The sequence below is a fragment of the Acomys russatus genome, chromosome 13 (assembly GCF_903995435.1).
Source record: "Acomys russatus chromosome 13, mAcoRus1.1, whole genome shotgun sequence".
NCBI lineage: Eukaryota > Metazoa > Chordata > Mammalia > Rodentia > Muridae > Acomys > Acomys russatus.
The window spans coordinates 20,446,845-20,463,889 of NC_067149.1; the positions used below are offsets into that span (position 1 = coordinate 20,446,845).

General features: G+C 50.2%; 1 protein-coding gene across 1 annotated transcript in view; it reads left to right on the forward strand.

Moving 5' to 3' along the window:
• Fgd5 (FYVE, RhoGEF and PH domain containing 5) overlaps nt 1–16,442 on the forward strand; it is a 100,306-nt gene extending 83,864 nt beyond the window's left edge. The window contains exons 11-21 of the mRNA XM_051154927.1: nt 1,703–1,774; nt 2,750–2,818; nt 5,151–5,234; nt 6,311–6,390; nt 7,827–7,926; nt 8,210–8,347; nt 8,795–8,924; nt 9,868–10,001; nt 11,920–12,048; nt 15,390–15,544; nt 15,859–16,442. Of these exons, the coding sequence (XP_051010884.1) occupies nt 1,703–1,774; nt 2,750–2,818; nt 5,151–5,234; nt 6,311–6,390; nt 7,827–7,926; nt 8,210–8,347; nt 8,795–8,924; nt 9,868–10,001; nt 11,920–12,048; nt 15,390–15,544; nt 15,859–15,895 (1,128 nt within the window). The 3' untranslated portion in view covers nt 15,896–16,442. The remainder of the gene's footprint in view (nt 1–1,702; nt 1,775–2,749; nt 2,819–5,150; nt 5,235–6,310; nt 6,391–7,826; nt 7,927–8,209; nt 8,348–8,794; nt 8,925–9,867; nt 10,002–11,919; nt 12,049–15,389; nt 15,545–15,858) is intronic.
• The last annotated feature ends 603 nt before the right edge of the window (nt 16,443–17,045 follow it).

Sequence of the window (17,045 nt, forward strand, 5' to 3'; positions counted from 1 at the left end):
GAGGTCCTGAGTTCAATTCCCAGCAACCACATGGTGGCTCACAGCCATCTATAACATATCTGATGCCCTCTTCTGGCCTGCAGGTGTACATGCAGCCAGAGCACTGTATATATAATAATAAATAAAGGAGTCTTTTTAAAAATCTTTCATGCATAGCTGAATACTCAGTCATCATTTTTACTCAGCATGTTGCCAGTTAGGAATCTGACCATTGGAGAGAGAAGCTTCTCTGACCAAAACTGAGGGCAGCACTGATCTATATATATTAACATAAATATTTAGACTGCACTTTGACAATATGTCCACTTATCAAGGCCACAGTAGTGGGTTTCCTCCTAGGGACTACCAAAACAAAAAAACATGGGCTTTTGACTAGGATTACAGTGACAGACAAGGCTTCCCTCCTGTGGAAATTCAATCTAAGAGTGACTGGCTACTTCCATAGCCTTCATGCCACTATTACACCAGTGGGCACATCTTGCCTAGGAAGTCAGTATTGTAGCATGCAGAGTTCATGTCTGAGTAATACTACTGATGGCTTTTCTCCCCTGGCAGCATCCATAACCCTATGAAAACTAGCCATGCAGGAGGAAATTTTCAGGTTAGTTCCAGCTTGGGTTTTTTCCAGTGCCCTGCAACCGAAGTGTTCTTGTGACTTTTGGTCGAATACCAGGCACTATGAATATAAGCTCTGTGGAGGCTAAGAGAAGCAGCATTTGCATCTTGTTTTGATTGTGCTGTTTTGTGGGGTGTGGGGAGAGTGGTCAGTTGGTTCAGTGCAGTCATAGGTTATGCTAGGTCTAGGAACTAGTCTGACTTCCATCCTTGTCAGCCTCATCTCCCTCCAGGTCTCATGTGTCTGCAGGGCTCTCAGGGCTGAGTTTCCTCTCACGTTCAGTTCTACTCTTTGTTTCCAGAAATCTCTGAAGGCAGGAAGGTCCTCTCCCCATGCATGTCTCTTCTGAGGGAGGGCATGTCTGGTTGCCTAGTGCTTTGTGGCCTGAGGCTGGCCTTGAGCAGCTTTTTGCCCATTCTCTGGCATAGTCTTTGCCTGAGAGGCTGGTGGACTTCTGGCCTCCCCAGTGCCGAAACCTTATATTCAGCTTGTTCACTGGCATTTCACAGGAGTCTGGCTCCGTGTGCCCTCAGTGCCTGATAGACACCTGGATGAGAGCTTCCAAGTAAGATCCTATCCATAGTGTCCATAGCTTCACTACCCTAGATTGTGTTACCAGCCCACGCTTGACCTTCACAAACTCAAAGACATTTCAACTACCTTCTCTTAAAAAAAATAACCTTTTTACATTTATTGTGTTCATACATTGGAAGGTCAGAGCAGTCAGTTCTCTTTTTCCACCAAGTGGGTTCTAGGAGATTGAACTCAGGTCATCAGGCTTGGCAGCAAGTGCCTTTACCCACTGAACCATCTCTCGCTGGCCCTACATTCTTGTTAACTTCATCTGCCAGCCTCCCCATCCTCCTAATGTGGCCCAAAGTATGCCGGTCCCATCATCTTTCATCACTGGGAAAGCCCAGGCTGAAGACCCCATGCTGCCTGCCATTTCTAGGAGCTTGGATTTAGACTGGTCTTTTCTGAGCTCCGTTTTCCTCCTCTGGAGTGGAAGCAATGTCCTCTTTACAGAGGATACACAGTGCCAGGTGAGGGAGTGGAGGGGTAACTTTCTCCTGTTGCTGCCCACAGGAAAACCTGCAGAAGCTGGTCCACATTGAGTATAGTGTGCGGGGCCAAGGGGACCTCCTCCAGCCAGGAAGGGTGAGTGCTGCCTGGGCAAGAACGTGGGCCAGTTTGACTCTGATAAGCCCATTGTTCGGCTGGGCTGGCCCCAGACGGGTCTGGCTGCAGGTGCTGCGTAGGAGGGGTGGGGGATATGGTGCACCACCCTGGAGCTTGTCTGCACCCCTCCTTGCATGATGCCCTCTCGGGGCACTTAAAGAAACAGTGCCAGTCAGTTCTGTTCACCGTAGCTGCCCTGGGGTAGCTCTCCAGTGAGGGGGGAAAAAAAATGTATCAAGTGTTTTTAGTTCCAAGTTGCCAGGGAAGCAGAGATGAGAGCAGCTCAAAGGCAAGCCCCAAGAAAGCAGCATTAAAATAGCATTCTTGACAAAACAGGGGCTGGGTGACACGCGGGAGTGGAGCACATGCTTAGCATGTGCAAGGCCCTGGGTTCTGTGCCCAGAAAGGGAGGGGCTGGAGAGAGATTGATTGATTTGCTTTTTAGCTTCCAGATGGGAAACATACAAGTCATCTCAGAAAATAGCAAAACATGTGATCACTGCCAGTTGGAATGAGGGATTGGGCCACATCGGCAGGATGGTGCTAGTTTAGGATTCTGTGAAATCTCACATGTGTTTCTGACTGAGATCCCAGGCTCTGAAATCCTTACTAAGCCTGTGTTTGCACCCTTCAGAAGCATGGGGCTGGAGTGACTATCCACAGGCCCAGCTGTTCAGCAAACCTTCAAAGGCCACGTTCTGAGTAGAGCCTTTGTGGTGTTGTTTAGAGAGGGACTCATAGCTGGGACTCCTACTTGGTAGGCCAGAACAGTGTTGATCTTGGTGCTGTGTGAAAACACTACAAGAAGGTCGGCCTGCCTGGCTTGGCTTCCTGGGCCTGGAGTCTCTATAAGCTGTCCCTCTGGATACTCTGGCAGCCATGGTGACTGCTTCCTACACAGAGCCTCCCCAGACTTTCTCACCAAGCTTCTGAGGTTGGCTTCTCTCCCTACAGGAGTTCCTGAAGGAAGGGACACTGATGAGAGTGAGAGGGAAAAGCCGACACCCCCGGCACCTGTTCCTGGTAAGCTCTGGGTATGAGGCAGGCCCCACTGTTGGCTTTCTAGGGCCAGCATTTGGTGACAAACTGAGGAGCTGGGATGACAGTCTTTAGGAAGTAAAACTGAGTTTTTAAAACAAAACAAAACAAAACAAAACAAAAAAACACTGCTTATATGTTATTTGAATGGTTGAGGGCCGGGGGAGGGGGAAGGGGCTGCTGCTGAGGTGATTAGCTGATATGCCTACCTTAAATAGATCAAACCAGGGCTTTCTTGTGGTACTATAATTGCACACAGGCAATTTCTGTGGTGTAGATGACAGCGGAGGGGCGAGGGGACCAATTTGACCAGGTCTCTCAGCAGATTAGTGGCCAAGACCCAGAGAGTACCCGAGGTTGTGCCTCTGGTCCATCATTCTGTGCAGGTGAGCTGAGGGTACATGACATGTCTAAGGACACACAGCCATACTTTGAACATTACGGAGCATCTAAGACCTTTGGAGTAGCGATGTCCACCTCAGGGTCTCATGCTACAAGTAGCTCTTTGCCCTAATCTAGGCTCCAAAAAACACTACACCTTCTGTGTTGCCTGCCTCTAGAGTAAGTGTCTGAGATAGGCCTTAAAGAGGAAAGGCAGGATCCACCTCCCAGTTCTGGAGGTACCAGTCATCAATGGGGTGGCCCCCGGTCTATGGCCAAGTAGCACAACAAGGCAGAAGCATGGCTTGCCTCATGGCTAGGAAGCAAAAGACAGGAAGAGGAAGGGGCTGGGTTCCTAAAGTCTCCTCAAGATCATTCTGCAATGACCTAACTTCCTCTCACTGGCCCCCACGCCCACCCTGAGGGTTCCATTCTTCCCAACAGTGCCATCTTGTGGACTACACCTTCAACACAGAGGCTATTAGGAGACCACCACCACCACCACCACCACCACCCTCCCCCACGCAAGAGCCAAATTGTAGGCTTGCTGTTTGCTAGGTATCTGTTTCCCGACTCCTGTGCCTCCCACTGCTGTTCTTGTGACTGTCAGTGGGGCCATCTTCAGCTGCCTCCTCACACTGCCAGAGTTTTATGTAGCGTGGTGGTAGCGCAGCTAAGAGCTAGAAGCATTCACTGAGCAACACCTCCGTGCTGGGACGTGAGCCCAAAGATCACTTACAGCCTTGTCCTCAGCCTTCAGAATGTAATGGGAGGGAAACGCAGAGACTTAACGGCCAAGAACCATGAGATGAAGTAGATAGGGTCTTGGGAATAGACAAGAATCAGTGGGGGTGGAAGAGGGTCAGGCACTGAGAAAAATAGAAGTCACAGCAGCTGTGCTCAAGGATTGGCTGGGTGTTGCACCAAGGGCCTTGTGTATTTCCTGAACAGGCTGCCTCAATTAAACCCTGAAGCCAGGGAGGGTGTCCGTTTTCTTTTCCTACCACATGGGTCCCTATCATCAGTCTTGGCAGCAATTGTTTTTACCCATGCCACTGGCCCTCGCTTTCTTTCTTTTCTTTTTCTTTTTTTTTTTTTCTTTTTTTTTTTTCTCTTTTTTTTCTTTCTTTTTTTTTTAAGGCATGTTCTCGCTATGTAGCCCTGGATGGCTGGGAACTTGCCATGTAGACCAGGCTGGCTTCCAATTCCCAGAGATTCACCTGCCTCTGTCTCCTGAATGCTGGGATTAAAGGCATGGGCTACCTCACCAGCCCCTACTTCCTTTCTTGACTATTTTGTTTACAGAGTCATATGCAGCAGTCTTAAGTGACATGTTGGAGTTTGTTGACTAGTGCACACCATTGTATAATTAATTGCCACTTGGATCAGGATTGAGAACATTTGCAACCCTTCCAGGAAGCTCCACTAACACTGGCAATAAGTCTTCCATACTCCCAAGTGACCTAGGCACTCACTAGCTTGATTGCTGTCACCGTGGGTTGGACCCTCACATAAAGACAATGGGCGGCCTGTACAGTGCCTGGCTTTTCCCCTTCAGCATGCCTGTGATTTGGCCATGTGGCTACAATCTGGCAGCCTGCTCCTTTGGGTTGTTGTGTGGAATTCCACAGCCTGACTGGACCATGGGTTCTTTATCTATCAGCTGTCAAAGATATTTGGTTTGTTTCCCTTTGAGGCTGTTATACATAAAGCTGCTCTAACACTTGGTTCCAGAGCCCTGGCAGATGGGCCAAAGTCTCCTTGATCATCCCTGTAGGAGCAGAATTGTGGTGATAGGTTCACAAAATGGCTCCTTGGCAGAGTGTCACCAAGCACTGCCAGGTGCCTGCACCCCAGGGCCCAGGGACCTGTTATGTATAAAGCTTGCTGCAGCCTTCAGGCCTAGGACTGGTGTGACTGGGCGCCTTCTCTGCAGATGAACGACACGCTCCTCTACACACATCCCCAGAAGGATGGGAAATACCGTCTGAAGAGCTCATTGCCAGTGGCCAACATGAAGGTGGGTATCTAAAGCCAGGAACCCTGAGAGCAGGGCCAGCGGTGGTGGTGGGAAGTCATCACCGGGAGATGCTGGGGAGACGGAGCTAGCCTTGCTCCTCTCCACTGAGGACCAAGGCCCCAGGATACAGTGTTCCATGGGGACTGCAGCAGATTTAAGCATGGGGTTGCCTGGATACAACCACAGGCCAATGATATACTCTCAGAGTGGATGGGGAACAGAAGGAGGACAGTGAATGCAGAAACCATTTGAAGGGAGCAAGCAAACAGGTCTGGGTTACACTGTTGAGTGTGGTAAGATACACACCACATTAAAACCCTTGGCACCATCTGCAAGGCAGAGTTCAGTGGCATGAATCAGTGCTAGCCCCACAGCACCGCCCAGCCTCTAGAACCTTCCTATCCTAACAGAGACTGTCTCCATTATATACTGACTCCTGTTTGTTCTATTGCTATGCATTTGATTGGCTGAGTGACCTCATGTAGATAGAATGCCACAGCATTTGCCTTCTTGGAGCTGGCACTTTTGGAGCTTGGCATTGTGGTCAAGGTGTCCATGTGGCAGCTTGCTGAGAGTCTCCTTCCCCTTCCTTTTCTAGGAATACCCATTGGCCCCCCGTCTCTCTCTCTCTCTCTCTCTCTGTGTCTGTGTGTCTGTGTGTCTGTGTGTCTGTCTGTCTGTCTGTCTGTCTCTCTCTCTCTCTCTCTCTGTGTGTGTGTGTGTGTGTGTGTGTGTGTGTGTGTGTGTGTGTGTGTGTGTGTGTGTGTGTTCTCTATTCATCCATCTCAGCTGTTGTATGTGTAATGTTTGGACTAGCACGGTTAATCTTGGTCTCAAACGTGAGGGTGTGTGGGCGCTTTGGGGGAACTCTTGGGACAGAGAACAATTTGGAAAGTTAATTCTGATGCCATCTGAGGATGTGTCTAAAGAGGTGGTGCTGAGGAAAGACAGCAGAGCAGCAAGCAGTGAAAGCATCCTTGTTGGTCAGAGCCCTGTTCACCTAGTACCAGTAGGCAAAGCTGTCTGTGCTACTCCCTCTCCCACCCTGAGGCAGATACTATTGGCTTTCCTGGCAGGTCAGCCGCCCTGTGATGGACAAAGTGCCCTATGCTCTGAAGATCGAAACTCCCGAGTCCTGCCTGATGCTGTCTGCAAGGTATGGGGAGCCATACCCCAGTTATAAAGCATGCTTCTGGCCACCATGGGCATTGTGTGTGCATCATGTACGTACATACACACAGGCAAAACACACATAATAATAAATCTTTTCTTTTAAAATAAAGATCAACAAAGTTAAGAATGATTGAGGAAGATACCTGAAGTTGACTCTGACCTCTACACTCATGCTATGCACACACACACACACACACACACACACACACACACACACACACACACCACACACACACACACACACACACACACACGACACACACACATCACACACACACACACACACACAAATAAAAAACAATAGCCAAAATAAAAAAGAAAAGAAAAATTCCTGAGGTTCGGGCCTTAGCTCAGTGGTAAAGTGCCTGCCCAGCATACTCAAGGCCCTGGCTCAGTCCTCAGCAGCACAAAACCAAACGTGAATGCTGGTTCCTCTGCCCGGAGACTGTAGGCCCGATGAAAGCATCTTATCAAAAATATAGCTCTTGGTTGTTGTTCAACATGTGATCCTCGGGTGACTCAGATGTATCATGTGATCAGTGGGCTGTCAGCCTTGGCACTTCCCTCCTGATAGGGCAAGAGGAAAATGATGAGTGAATGCCCGTCACCAACCATTCCGTCTTTTGGGGAGGGTCTCAGTATGTGGGAGGGTGCTGTAATTGAAACGCGGTGAACAAGTTGTTGGAGAAACAAAATCTGCTTCTCCCAGTCCAGCAGTTGGGAAATGCAAGACCAAGGTTCCAGTAGATTTGGGATCTGGTGAGAGCTCCATATTTGTAGGTGGCACCTTTTTGCTATAATCCTATATAATAGAATGGACAAAGGGGCGGGGGCGGAGACGGGCAGGTCCCAAAAGGGGAAGGGAAACTTTCTGGAGGAGGTGATTCTTGGGGTGGCTCCATGGCTTCACCTCTCGGCTTGATGCACTCAGGGGCCTAAGGGCTCAGGGTGTAGTTTTTGTGTGCCCAGCCATGGTAACAGATCACACTGATTGTCTCCTCCTGACTGGGGTACTGCTGTCTATCTGTCCGTCTGTCTGTCTGTCCTATGGCCTGGAGGACCAGCTGCCATTGGCAGGCCTACTTACCTGATATCCAAGACCTCGACCACTGGAGGAATGTCTTCTTTAAGCAGTGTGACCCTGGCTGCCTACCTTACCCTTTTGCCCTCTGAACTGCAGGCCAAAGTGATGCCTTCTCAGTGCTAAGGCTTTTCTGGGCTGTGGAGAGCTCCTGTGCAGGGCGAGAGCGACACCTAGTGGGCGTTTAGAATTTCTACCCAGCTGCCTCCGGGCAGAAAGGGGCTTTGACACTGGGCTAGACTCAGGCCTAGAGGCTGCTGCTGAGCAAGGACTCATAGCAAGACAGAGGGTGCCAGTCAGAGTCATGGCACTGTGGTTCACCCAGCCTGTGCCTACAGCTCCTGTGCCGAGAGGGACGAATGGCACTACTGTCTGACCAGAGCCCTCCCAGAGGACTACAAGACCCAGGCCCTGGCTGCCTTCCACCACAGTGTGGAGGTGAGTAGGGGCTGCCCCAGGGTTCCCAGAATAGGTCCTGCAGTAGGCTACTCACAGTAAGAGGACAGATGCCCCCTAGGGCTCCTGGCAATGCCCTCCTTCATCCCATCTACCATGCCCCTGTCAGAGCATGGCACCACAGTTCTACCCAGGAGCATGCCTTGCAGTCTGGCAAGCAGACCAAGGGATGCCAGAAACTTTACTCACAATTAGGGAGAAAGGGGACACAATACCCCAGCTGTCCCTCTGGCTCTCTCCTGACTGTGGTTGCTGGCTGCCGCAGATCCGGGAGAGGCTGGGCATCAGCCTCGGGGAGAGACTCCCAACCCTGGTGCCAGTCACACATACCATGATGTGCATGAACTGCGGCTGCGACTTCTCGCTCACTGTGAGACGCCACCACTGCCATGCCTGTGGCAAGGTGAGTGACAGACTTGGGACAGGGGGTGCTCGGGGAAGGGAGAGCATGTCCCTGCCTGTGGGGTCCAGAGCGCCAGAGCAAGACGAGTTCAAGGCAATCCCTGTAGCTTGTTGCTTCCTATATCACTGAGGCCCACCAATCATGGCCAGTCCCAGGCCCCTTCTGCCACCAACCGTACCTAATGTTAAGAACACCGGGGTGCTTACAATTGTGATTGTTAGACAAGTGATACTTTATGGTTACGGGGACAGCTCTTCAGAAAAGCAAGTACTTGCTCGGGGACACTTTGCAGCCCAGCCTGGAAAAACAGGGGTCGGCATGACACAAAAGCAGCTAGGAACCTGGGGGAGGGGGGCTCCCTGGAGGAGGTATGGGCTAAGAAACTGAGAGCACAAGCTGAGAGGGTGACTGACAGCTTACACACGTGCGTTCCCACCATGACGTCAGATTGTGTGCCGGAACTGCTCTCGAAACAAGTACCCACTGAAGTGCCTCAAGAACCGCATGGCCAAGGTCTGTGATGGCTGCTTCCGGGAGCTGAAGCTGAGGAATGGGCCTGTCCAGGGCCCCATGAGAGGTAACTCCAGAAGGCTCTTACCTTCTTCCAGGCCTGATGGCTTCTCCTCAAGTTCCCATAGTGCCTCTGTGCCCTGGATTCCCATGTGAACCCACTTTCTCCTGAGGAAAGGGGAAGAGGTTCCACATAAGGGCAGCCCCTGGGGAAGTCAAGGCTCAAGACCTGGCCTCCATAGAAAGTTGATAGCAGCTGTGCCCATATAAAAGCACCCAGAGGGCAGGGCTGCGATGGCTGTCCACCATGGAGGATCCTTTTGGGGTATTCCATGGGCCTATGTTCTGTGGAACTTTTTTTTTTTAAGATTTATTTTTAATTATGTGTGTCTGCATGGGTATGTACATCTGAGTGCTGGTACCCCGGAAGGCCAGAAGAAGACATCCGATTCCCCTGGAGCTGGAGTTAAAGGCAGCTGTGAGCCACCTGATGTGGGTGCTGGGAACCAACCTCAGATCCACTGCAAGAGCAGTATGTGCTACTAACTGTGGCCCCCCACAAAGCCCCCGGCCCACGGCAGGACTACTGGGAGTATTCCACGGGCCTACTGTCTTTGGAATCTTTTAGCGTGTTTGGAAGGGTGCTAGGAAGGGCTTGTGAGTTATGGAAAAAGAAGCTAAATTAACCTTTGAGACTTAGTACTTAAGTGATAGGCTGTGACAGAAATATCGGAAAGGAGGCACAGCAGATGTATCTTGGGCCTTCCTGAGGCCACGCCAAGGTCTTCAGGGGACACATATTCCTGCTGGAGGATTCAGGACAGCTTCCCAGTATCTTGGGAAAGAGGCCCCCCCCACCCACCTCCTAGAGCCATGGCACAGCATCAGCAGGAAGGAGCGTGCCAGCCATCCTGGTACCATCGACTCCCACCACCCCCATGAGCCTTGGAGGGACCTGAGCCAGCGTTCCGGAAGGAGACAACCCTTCCCCTGGCTTCTCACCTCTGCAGAGCGTCCGGTCAGCATGAGCTTCCCGCTGTCCCCATCCCGCTTCTCCACGGGCAGCTCCTTCTCCTCCGTCTTCCACAGCATTAGCCCTTCAACTTTCAAGAAGCAGAAGAAAGTCCCTTCGGCCCTGACCGAGGTAAGGCATACATGGGAGACAGTGGCTTGAGAGGCTCCTGCTCTCTGAGGGAAGGCTCAGATCCTCCTGTGCCCAGCCTGGCCAGGTTCTTCTGGACAAAGAGAACTCCTGCCAGGAAAGAATGTAAGAATGAGCCCAGCTGGCGCTAAGAATAATTCTGTCTTTAGGAGACACCTATGGAGCTGCAGAGGAGCTTGGGAGGCATCTTGGGCCCACCCCCACCCCCTTGTCTCTCTTTTTCTCCTGCCCCATAGCACAGAAGTAGTGCCCAGAGGGCCTGCTCAGGTCACTGGTGAATTGCAGTCACAGTTAATTCTCCTGTGTCAGCATTTGTGAGCCCCATGTGTTCCCAGGCTGTGGGGAGGAGACAGCTGAGGTGCCGAGCTTCCCCGAGGCTATGAGACTATGCAAGAACCCTCAAAACTGGCTGAACACTGGTCTATCCTGCAGGCAGGAACCCCAAGCAGTGTGTGCCCATGAGTAGAGCCTGTCCAAGAGGCATGGCCAACTTCATCTAAGTCCCCATTAATGTTCAACATCAAGCCATGGGCGTGAAGATGTGTGAGGGAGCGAAATCTGTAAGTGGGTACTGTTTTAGCCATTAACCTATCAACATTAACATATCAACTGAATTGCTTGGAAATATGGCCAAAGCATAGCTTAGTGGTACAGTGCCTGCCTATTGATAATGTGCAAAGTTATGGTCACTTAAGAATGATATATACCTGGTTTAAAAACATATACAAAACAGTATAGAACAGAGGTGAGTTTCTCTACCTTTCCAGCCATGACCAAAATTCCTATAGAGCCTTCAAGGAACGTTCACATGTTCACAATGCAAAAACGTGTTCACAGATCCTTGTTTACTTCTGCCTGCCCTTTGGTCCAGTAGAAGATCCAGAAGATGGTGAGGACCCTAGAGCTCCGCTCCCAGCACCCTCTCCCATTGCTGGGGCTGTGCCTCTGCAATGTTGCCGCAGTTCCCAGGGGCAAGTGGAGGGAGCCGGTGTGAGCAACCCAGAAGGTTGCTCCATCAGGGCAGGTGGGGCAAGGGCCCATGCAAAAGTTAGGAGTCTTGTGCCCTGCTCCAGGATGAAATTAACCCTAGCTTCCTTTTCAGTGTGAGCTGGTTGTAGCCTCTAGGTTCTAAGCCCTGAATGTTTGCTCAGAGTCCCTGGCATTGTCCTTCATTAAATTGGGGGGTGGGGAGGAGGCTGAGCTTCAGGAAATCCCTTGTTCCTATGGGCTCCAGGTACTGTGTCTGTAAAATGAGATTATCCCTAAACTTGGCCATGTTGCTTTCCAGCTCACTCACCACAGGCCAGGCACTGTATCTGTCAGGACACTTTATGCTGTATACTAGTTAGAAAAATGGAGGCCCACAAGAAGTCAGTAGATTGCCTAGTAGTATCCATAGTTACTGCCGGAGCCTGACGGAATCCCTGGACTGCATCCTTCCAGGCCAAACTGGGGGGGGGGGGGTCTCTTTGGTTTTCTTTGCTTTCTGTTGCAGGCCCTCATACAGTATAGCAAGAGCCCCATTCGGTGTTAGCCAGTGTTACCAGAGCCTGTGCAGCAGGGTGTCACCTAAACACCGGCAGCAGTATGGCACAGTAGGCCTGTATTTACTCCACCAGGCGGGAGTGCCCTGCCCTCATACCTGTTAGGTAATTGGTACAAGATTCCTTCTTATGTGTGAGAGATTCTAAGCTGAAGATGTCGGAACAGCCCTGCAGCCTGGGAGAGTGTAGTGTCCCAAAGAGGGGTGGAGGCAGATTTAGACTTTTATATCTGCTTCTTAGACCCTGAGGCAGCTTTGCTGAGCGCAAGAGCACGGAGCTCTGATCAGCTTTCACGTGCCTTTGCCAACTGTCTGCCCAGCCATTTTTGACTGTTTGCCTACTTTCCCTTCCACCAGGTGGCGGCGTCAGGAGAGGGCTCTGCCATCAGCGGCTACTTGAGCCGCTGTAAGAGCGGTAAGCGGCGCTGGAAGAAACTCTGGCTTGTCATCAAGGGCAAAGTACTCTACACCTACCTGGCCAGTGAGGTGGGTTCTTTCTGCGGCTGGTCTCTCAGGGAGGCCTGTGCTAAGCATGTATGTGACAGTAGGGGTAGGGAGCAAGGGGCAGCCAGCTGGGGTCCTCATGCATCACGTCACCTGCAGGCGTGACTAGGCGTTGGGACCTCTTGGGCTGGTAATCAAATTTTTATGTTGGAGTTTGGCTGTGAACACTCACAGAGTACTTAAATGTCACAGGCTCAGCAGCCAGGACAAGGTCACAAGAGAAAACTGGCTTCTGTTCTCTATCTTGGTTGCTTAGGACAGCACGCAGCAGCTCAGAGAAAACTGCTCCACCTTTAAGCCCAGCACTCGGGAGGCAGAGGCAGAGGCAGACAGATCACTGTGAGTTTGAGGTCAGCCTGGTCTCAAAGAAAAAGAAAAAAAAGAAAGAAAGAAAGACAGAAAGAAAGAAAGAAAGAAAGAAAACTGTTCCCTGTGTGCCCGTCTATTGTTTTTACTAAAGTAGCTGAAGGCAGGCGGGCAGTGGTGGCGCATGCCTTTAATCCTAGCACTCGGGAGGCAGAGGCAGGTGGATTGCTGTGAGTTCAAGGCCAGCCTGGTCTACAAAGCAAGTCCAGGCCAGCCAAGACTACATAAAGAGACCCTGCCTCAAAAAACCAAGACCAAAAAACCAAAGGAAAAAAAAAAAAAAAAAGCCGAGGGCTCCTGTGAGGCATCTAAATACAAGGGCATTGTTACTTTTATAGGACATATTGCTTTTAGTTTCTAAAATACAAGGAAGGAGCAGGGTTGCAGCTCGGTTCATAGAACATTTGCCCAGCATGCAGGAAGCCTGGGGTTCAGTCCCTAGCCCACAGAGCCTAGCTATGACAGCGGAAGCCTGTAACTCTAGCGCTGAGTCAGAAGAGGCAGAAGTTCAAGGTCCTCCTCAGCTACAGAGTGATTACAAAACCAGCCTAGACAATATGAGCCTCTACCTCAAAAATAAAATCCAAGCCAGAGAGGCCTAATGCCCAGCCTGCTCCCAAGGTAGACAGATGTGTCCTGTAGTGATGTGATCTTGCTGGCTAGTCCCATGGAGGCTCAATGGGCTGGACAATAAGGTGGTTTCCATCTCCAGGTCCTACCACCTTGGGGCTTCCGTAAGCCAAATCCACTGTACAGCTCCACTTAAAGAAGCCCCAACTGTGAACCCCTACCCAGATCTAGCCAAGGGATAGGCCATTATCTACAGATGAGTGGAGAGTGGGACTGACTTTCACACAAACTCTGGTGCCCCATATTTGACCATATCCCCTTGATGAGGAGGCCTGGTGGCACTCAGGGGAAGGATAGCAGGCTACCAAGAAGAGACTTTATACCCTATGATCATACACAGGGGGAGGAGGTCCCCCTCAGTCACAGTCATAGGGGAGGGGAATAGGGTCAAAGTGGGAGGAAGGGAGGAATGGGAGGGTAGAAGGGATGGGATAACAATTAAGATATAATAAGAATGAATTAATAAATAAATAATTTTTTTAAAAAAGCAAAAGTAAATAAAAAATAAATAAAAAGAAGCCCCAACTGTTGGTGGAAGACCAGCCTGGGGCTAGGCCTTCTCAGGTAACATGCCTCCCTCTTGACAGATCTGCAGCTGTGGTGGTCAGTGTGTGTCTCATCTTCAGGCATTAGGCCAGCAGAGGGGCAGACAGACAGAGAGGACCTTTGTTCATTTGTCCACAGTGGGACTTTGCGTGGAGGACAGGGCCTCATCTTTTCAAACTGAAAGTTGGAGCACAGCTTAGAGCAGCCCTCTCCTAAGAAGACAAGACTGAGAGCAGAGCATGGTGATGCATGCCAATGGATTTTGGTACTCAAGAAAGCTGAGGCAGGGGAATTACCATGAGACCCAGGCCAGCCTTGGCTACAGTGTAAGGCTTTGTCTTATAAACAACAAAAACGAAACAAAAACCAAAAAACCAAAACAAGCCAGGACAGTGGCAGGGCATTTTGTAACCTGTCAGGCTAGGGGAATTCTAGCTTGACAAGACACTATGTCTGAGCAAAGTTGCCATCTGCCAGGTGCTTTCTCCAGGAACCTTCAGTAGCAGGTGCTTGGTTGGCTCCCTTCCTCCTCCTGCAGCTACCATTCCACTGGGCTGGATTCTCTCTCTCTCTCTCTCTCTCTCTCTCTCTCTCTCTCTCTCTCTCTCTCTCTCTCTCTCTCTCTCTCTCTCTCTCTGTCTCTCTGTCTCTCTCTCTGTCTCTCTCTCTCTCTCTCTCTGTCTCTCTCTCTCTCTGTCTCTCTCTCTCTCTCTGTCTCTGTCTCTCTCTCTCTCTCTCTCTCTCTCTCTCTCTCTCTCTCTCTCTCTCTCTCTCTCGGTGTGCTTTATGGAGTCTTTGCTACTTATAAACATGCATTTTTCATCTATATAAGAATCTACTTTCTTCATATGTAAAGACCTTGGATTTTTCCATGGAGCATTGTATTTCCAATGTCCTGTGTGTTCTCTTGGTCCATCTCATGAGGGCTCATGGTGTCATAGCCTAGACCCTGGAAGGCTTTTGCTGAGGCAAAAGACTTGGCAGAATGCACACTGAATGTGCTACTTGAACAAACTCTAGGACACAAAGTCATTGACTACTTCAGTCTGTCAGAAGAAAGCTGGAAGACTGTGAGTTCAAATCCTGGCTCTTCCTCTATGCTAGCTGTGTGATCTTGGGATATTGCTTCTCTGTCTGTGGTAGAGAATTTAAAAGACAATGGCACTGAGCATGTGCAACCCTAGTTTGCCATCAGAACCTGTGAAGTCTCTTTCCTCTCCTGGCCTGGTGCTGGCTGAAAGCACAGGTGCTCAGAATCTGCCCCACCCATAGGTGCTCCTCCACTGGAGGCAAGGACCAGTGCTAGGGGCTGATACAGGTTTTAAAAATCTTTTATTTATTATTTGGCAATTTCACATTTGTATACAATGTATCTTGATCTTATCCACCCTCTACTCCACCAACACCCCACAACATGTCCCCTTCTCCACATTGATGCCCTCATGTGTGTGTGTGTGTGTGTGTGCGTGTGTGTGTGTGTGTGTGTGTGTGTGTGTGTGTGTGTCTGTGTGTCTGTGTGTGCGTGCGCATGTCACCCACTACATCCAATGAATTTGATTTCCACCTGACTTGATCCTGTGCCAGTGACCATGGCTGCAGCGAGTTCGGGACACAATGGCCATGCCACGTACAGAAGAGCAGTGCACAGAGTTCCTCCCGTCGTCCTTCAGCTCTTTCATCCCTTCAGTGTCCTTTTATGATGGTTCCTGAGCCTTAGGCATGGGGTGGGGCGGGGCTATGGGTGTGGTTTTAACATCAGGTTTTCCTTCTGTCCCCTGCAGGACAAAGTGGCCATGGAGAGCATACCTCTGCTGGGTTTTACTATTGCCCCAGAAAAGGAGGAAGGCAGCAGTGAAGCAGGACCTGTTTTTCATCTTTATCACAAGAAAACCCTGTTTTATAGCTTCAAAGCAGAGGACAGCAATTCTGCTCAGAGGTACCAGCAACAGCTAGTCTTCCATTCCCTTGTCTGCCATGATGCAGTGTTGTCCTGCATTATTCTACCCGGGCCCTGGGGGGTCCTCGCACGACTGTAGGCCTCCGTGTTCTGGGTCCTGGGACTGAGACCCTCATGATTCCTTTATATGGGTGGGCATCGGTTCAGTCATCTTTCACACTGTCCCAGGCTGTTTTCTAAGTGTGGGAAACATGTCTGGGAAGTAGATCCAAACATGACACAGTTCTTGGCTTCAGACTACCAGGACTCTAGTCCAGTCACATAGATGCCCAGTGCTGTCTTCTGTTTCACAGGTGGATAGAGGCCATGGAAGATGCCAGTGTGTTATAGCAGTCACCAAGCTCATGGACTTACAACAAACTCCTACATTAACATGTGAACCCTTCCAGAAGCTACTCCTGGTCTCAGCTCATCTGGATGCACGTGTGGGTTCTGCATGGGGCTTGACTTTTTCCCTCACAGGTGGAACCCTAAGGGATATTTATGAACCTCTTCTTTTCTGCCTCCGTGTTTCCCAACCCCCATCACAAACTGTACCCTTATCTAAAAGTGAGTTAAAACGTAGTACCTTGAAGACATGAAAGCCAATAGAAAAGGGCATTTAGCAACTCGGGCTTTTTAGTAGGAATTGGCTTTTTCTGGTTTTACTCCTGGTGAATAGGACCACTTCCACTTTATGTAATGTCCAGATGGTGCCTCAGGTGATTTGGGAACCAGCCAGAAAGTAACAGCTGCCCATCGAAGCACTTTACCATCCTGCTGAGCTGCAGCCACCAGCACTGTGTCTGGACTTGCTGCAGACCGGGCCATGGACTCACTTGCTGTGGAAAGTGACTCCTGCAGCCTTGCTGTGGCATTCCAGGCTAAGGAGGGAGGGGGGAGGTCTTCCCTTCCTAAGATCCTGCGACCTGTATGTCCCTATCTTAACAAGAGTGGCTCCCTCCCTCCCAGAATCCTCAGGGCCACACCAGGTCTGCCCACTATGGCAGCACAGATCCCTCAAACATGGAAGATCTGCCTCTGCTTTAAGTTTCCGTGTGCCTTCCTGGGTCCACACTGTGCACACTGACCATGCTGTGGGCAGATGGCTTCCCCAGTACAAAGGCACAGGCGGCTGGAAGAGACTTTATACACCTAAGCTGAGCTACCTCGGAGCTGAAGATGCTTTGCAGACAGTGCCATCTCCCTCTGGGCACCTGAGGCAGAGCCACCTCCTGCTGGACAGTTCTTTGTGCTGGATGGATTTTACAAAGTGTGGGAGGAGGAACAGGATTCCTCACTCTCACTGCAATTGAAAGAAGTAATTGCTACCATTTTCTGAAATCTCCTATTGCCTTGCCCCGCCCCCCTACAAAAAAGGGAGGGGTTTGTACAAAGCACCATCTCAAAGACTTACATTAAATCTGTTCAGGGATTTCTTTTTCTAGTTTGCAGTCCTTTCTAAATGTTTTGCAGTCAGTGTATAGTTAAAAATTCAAGT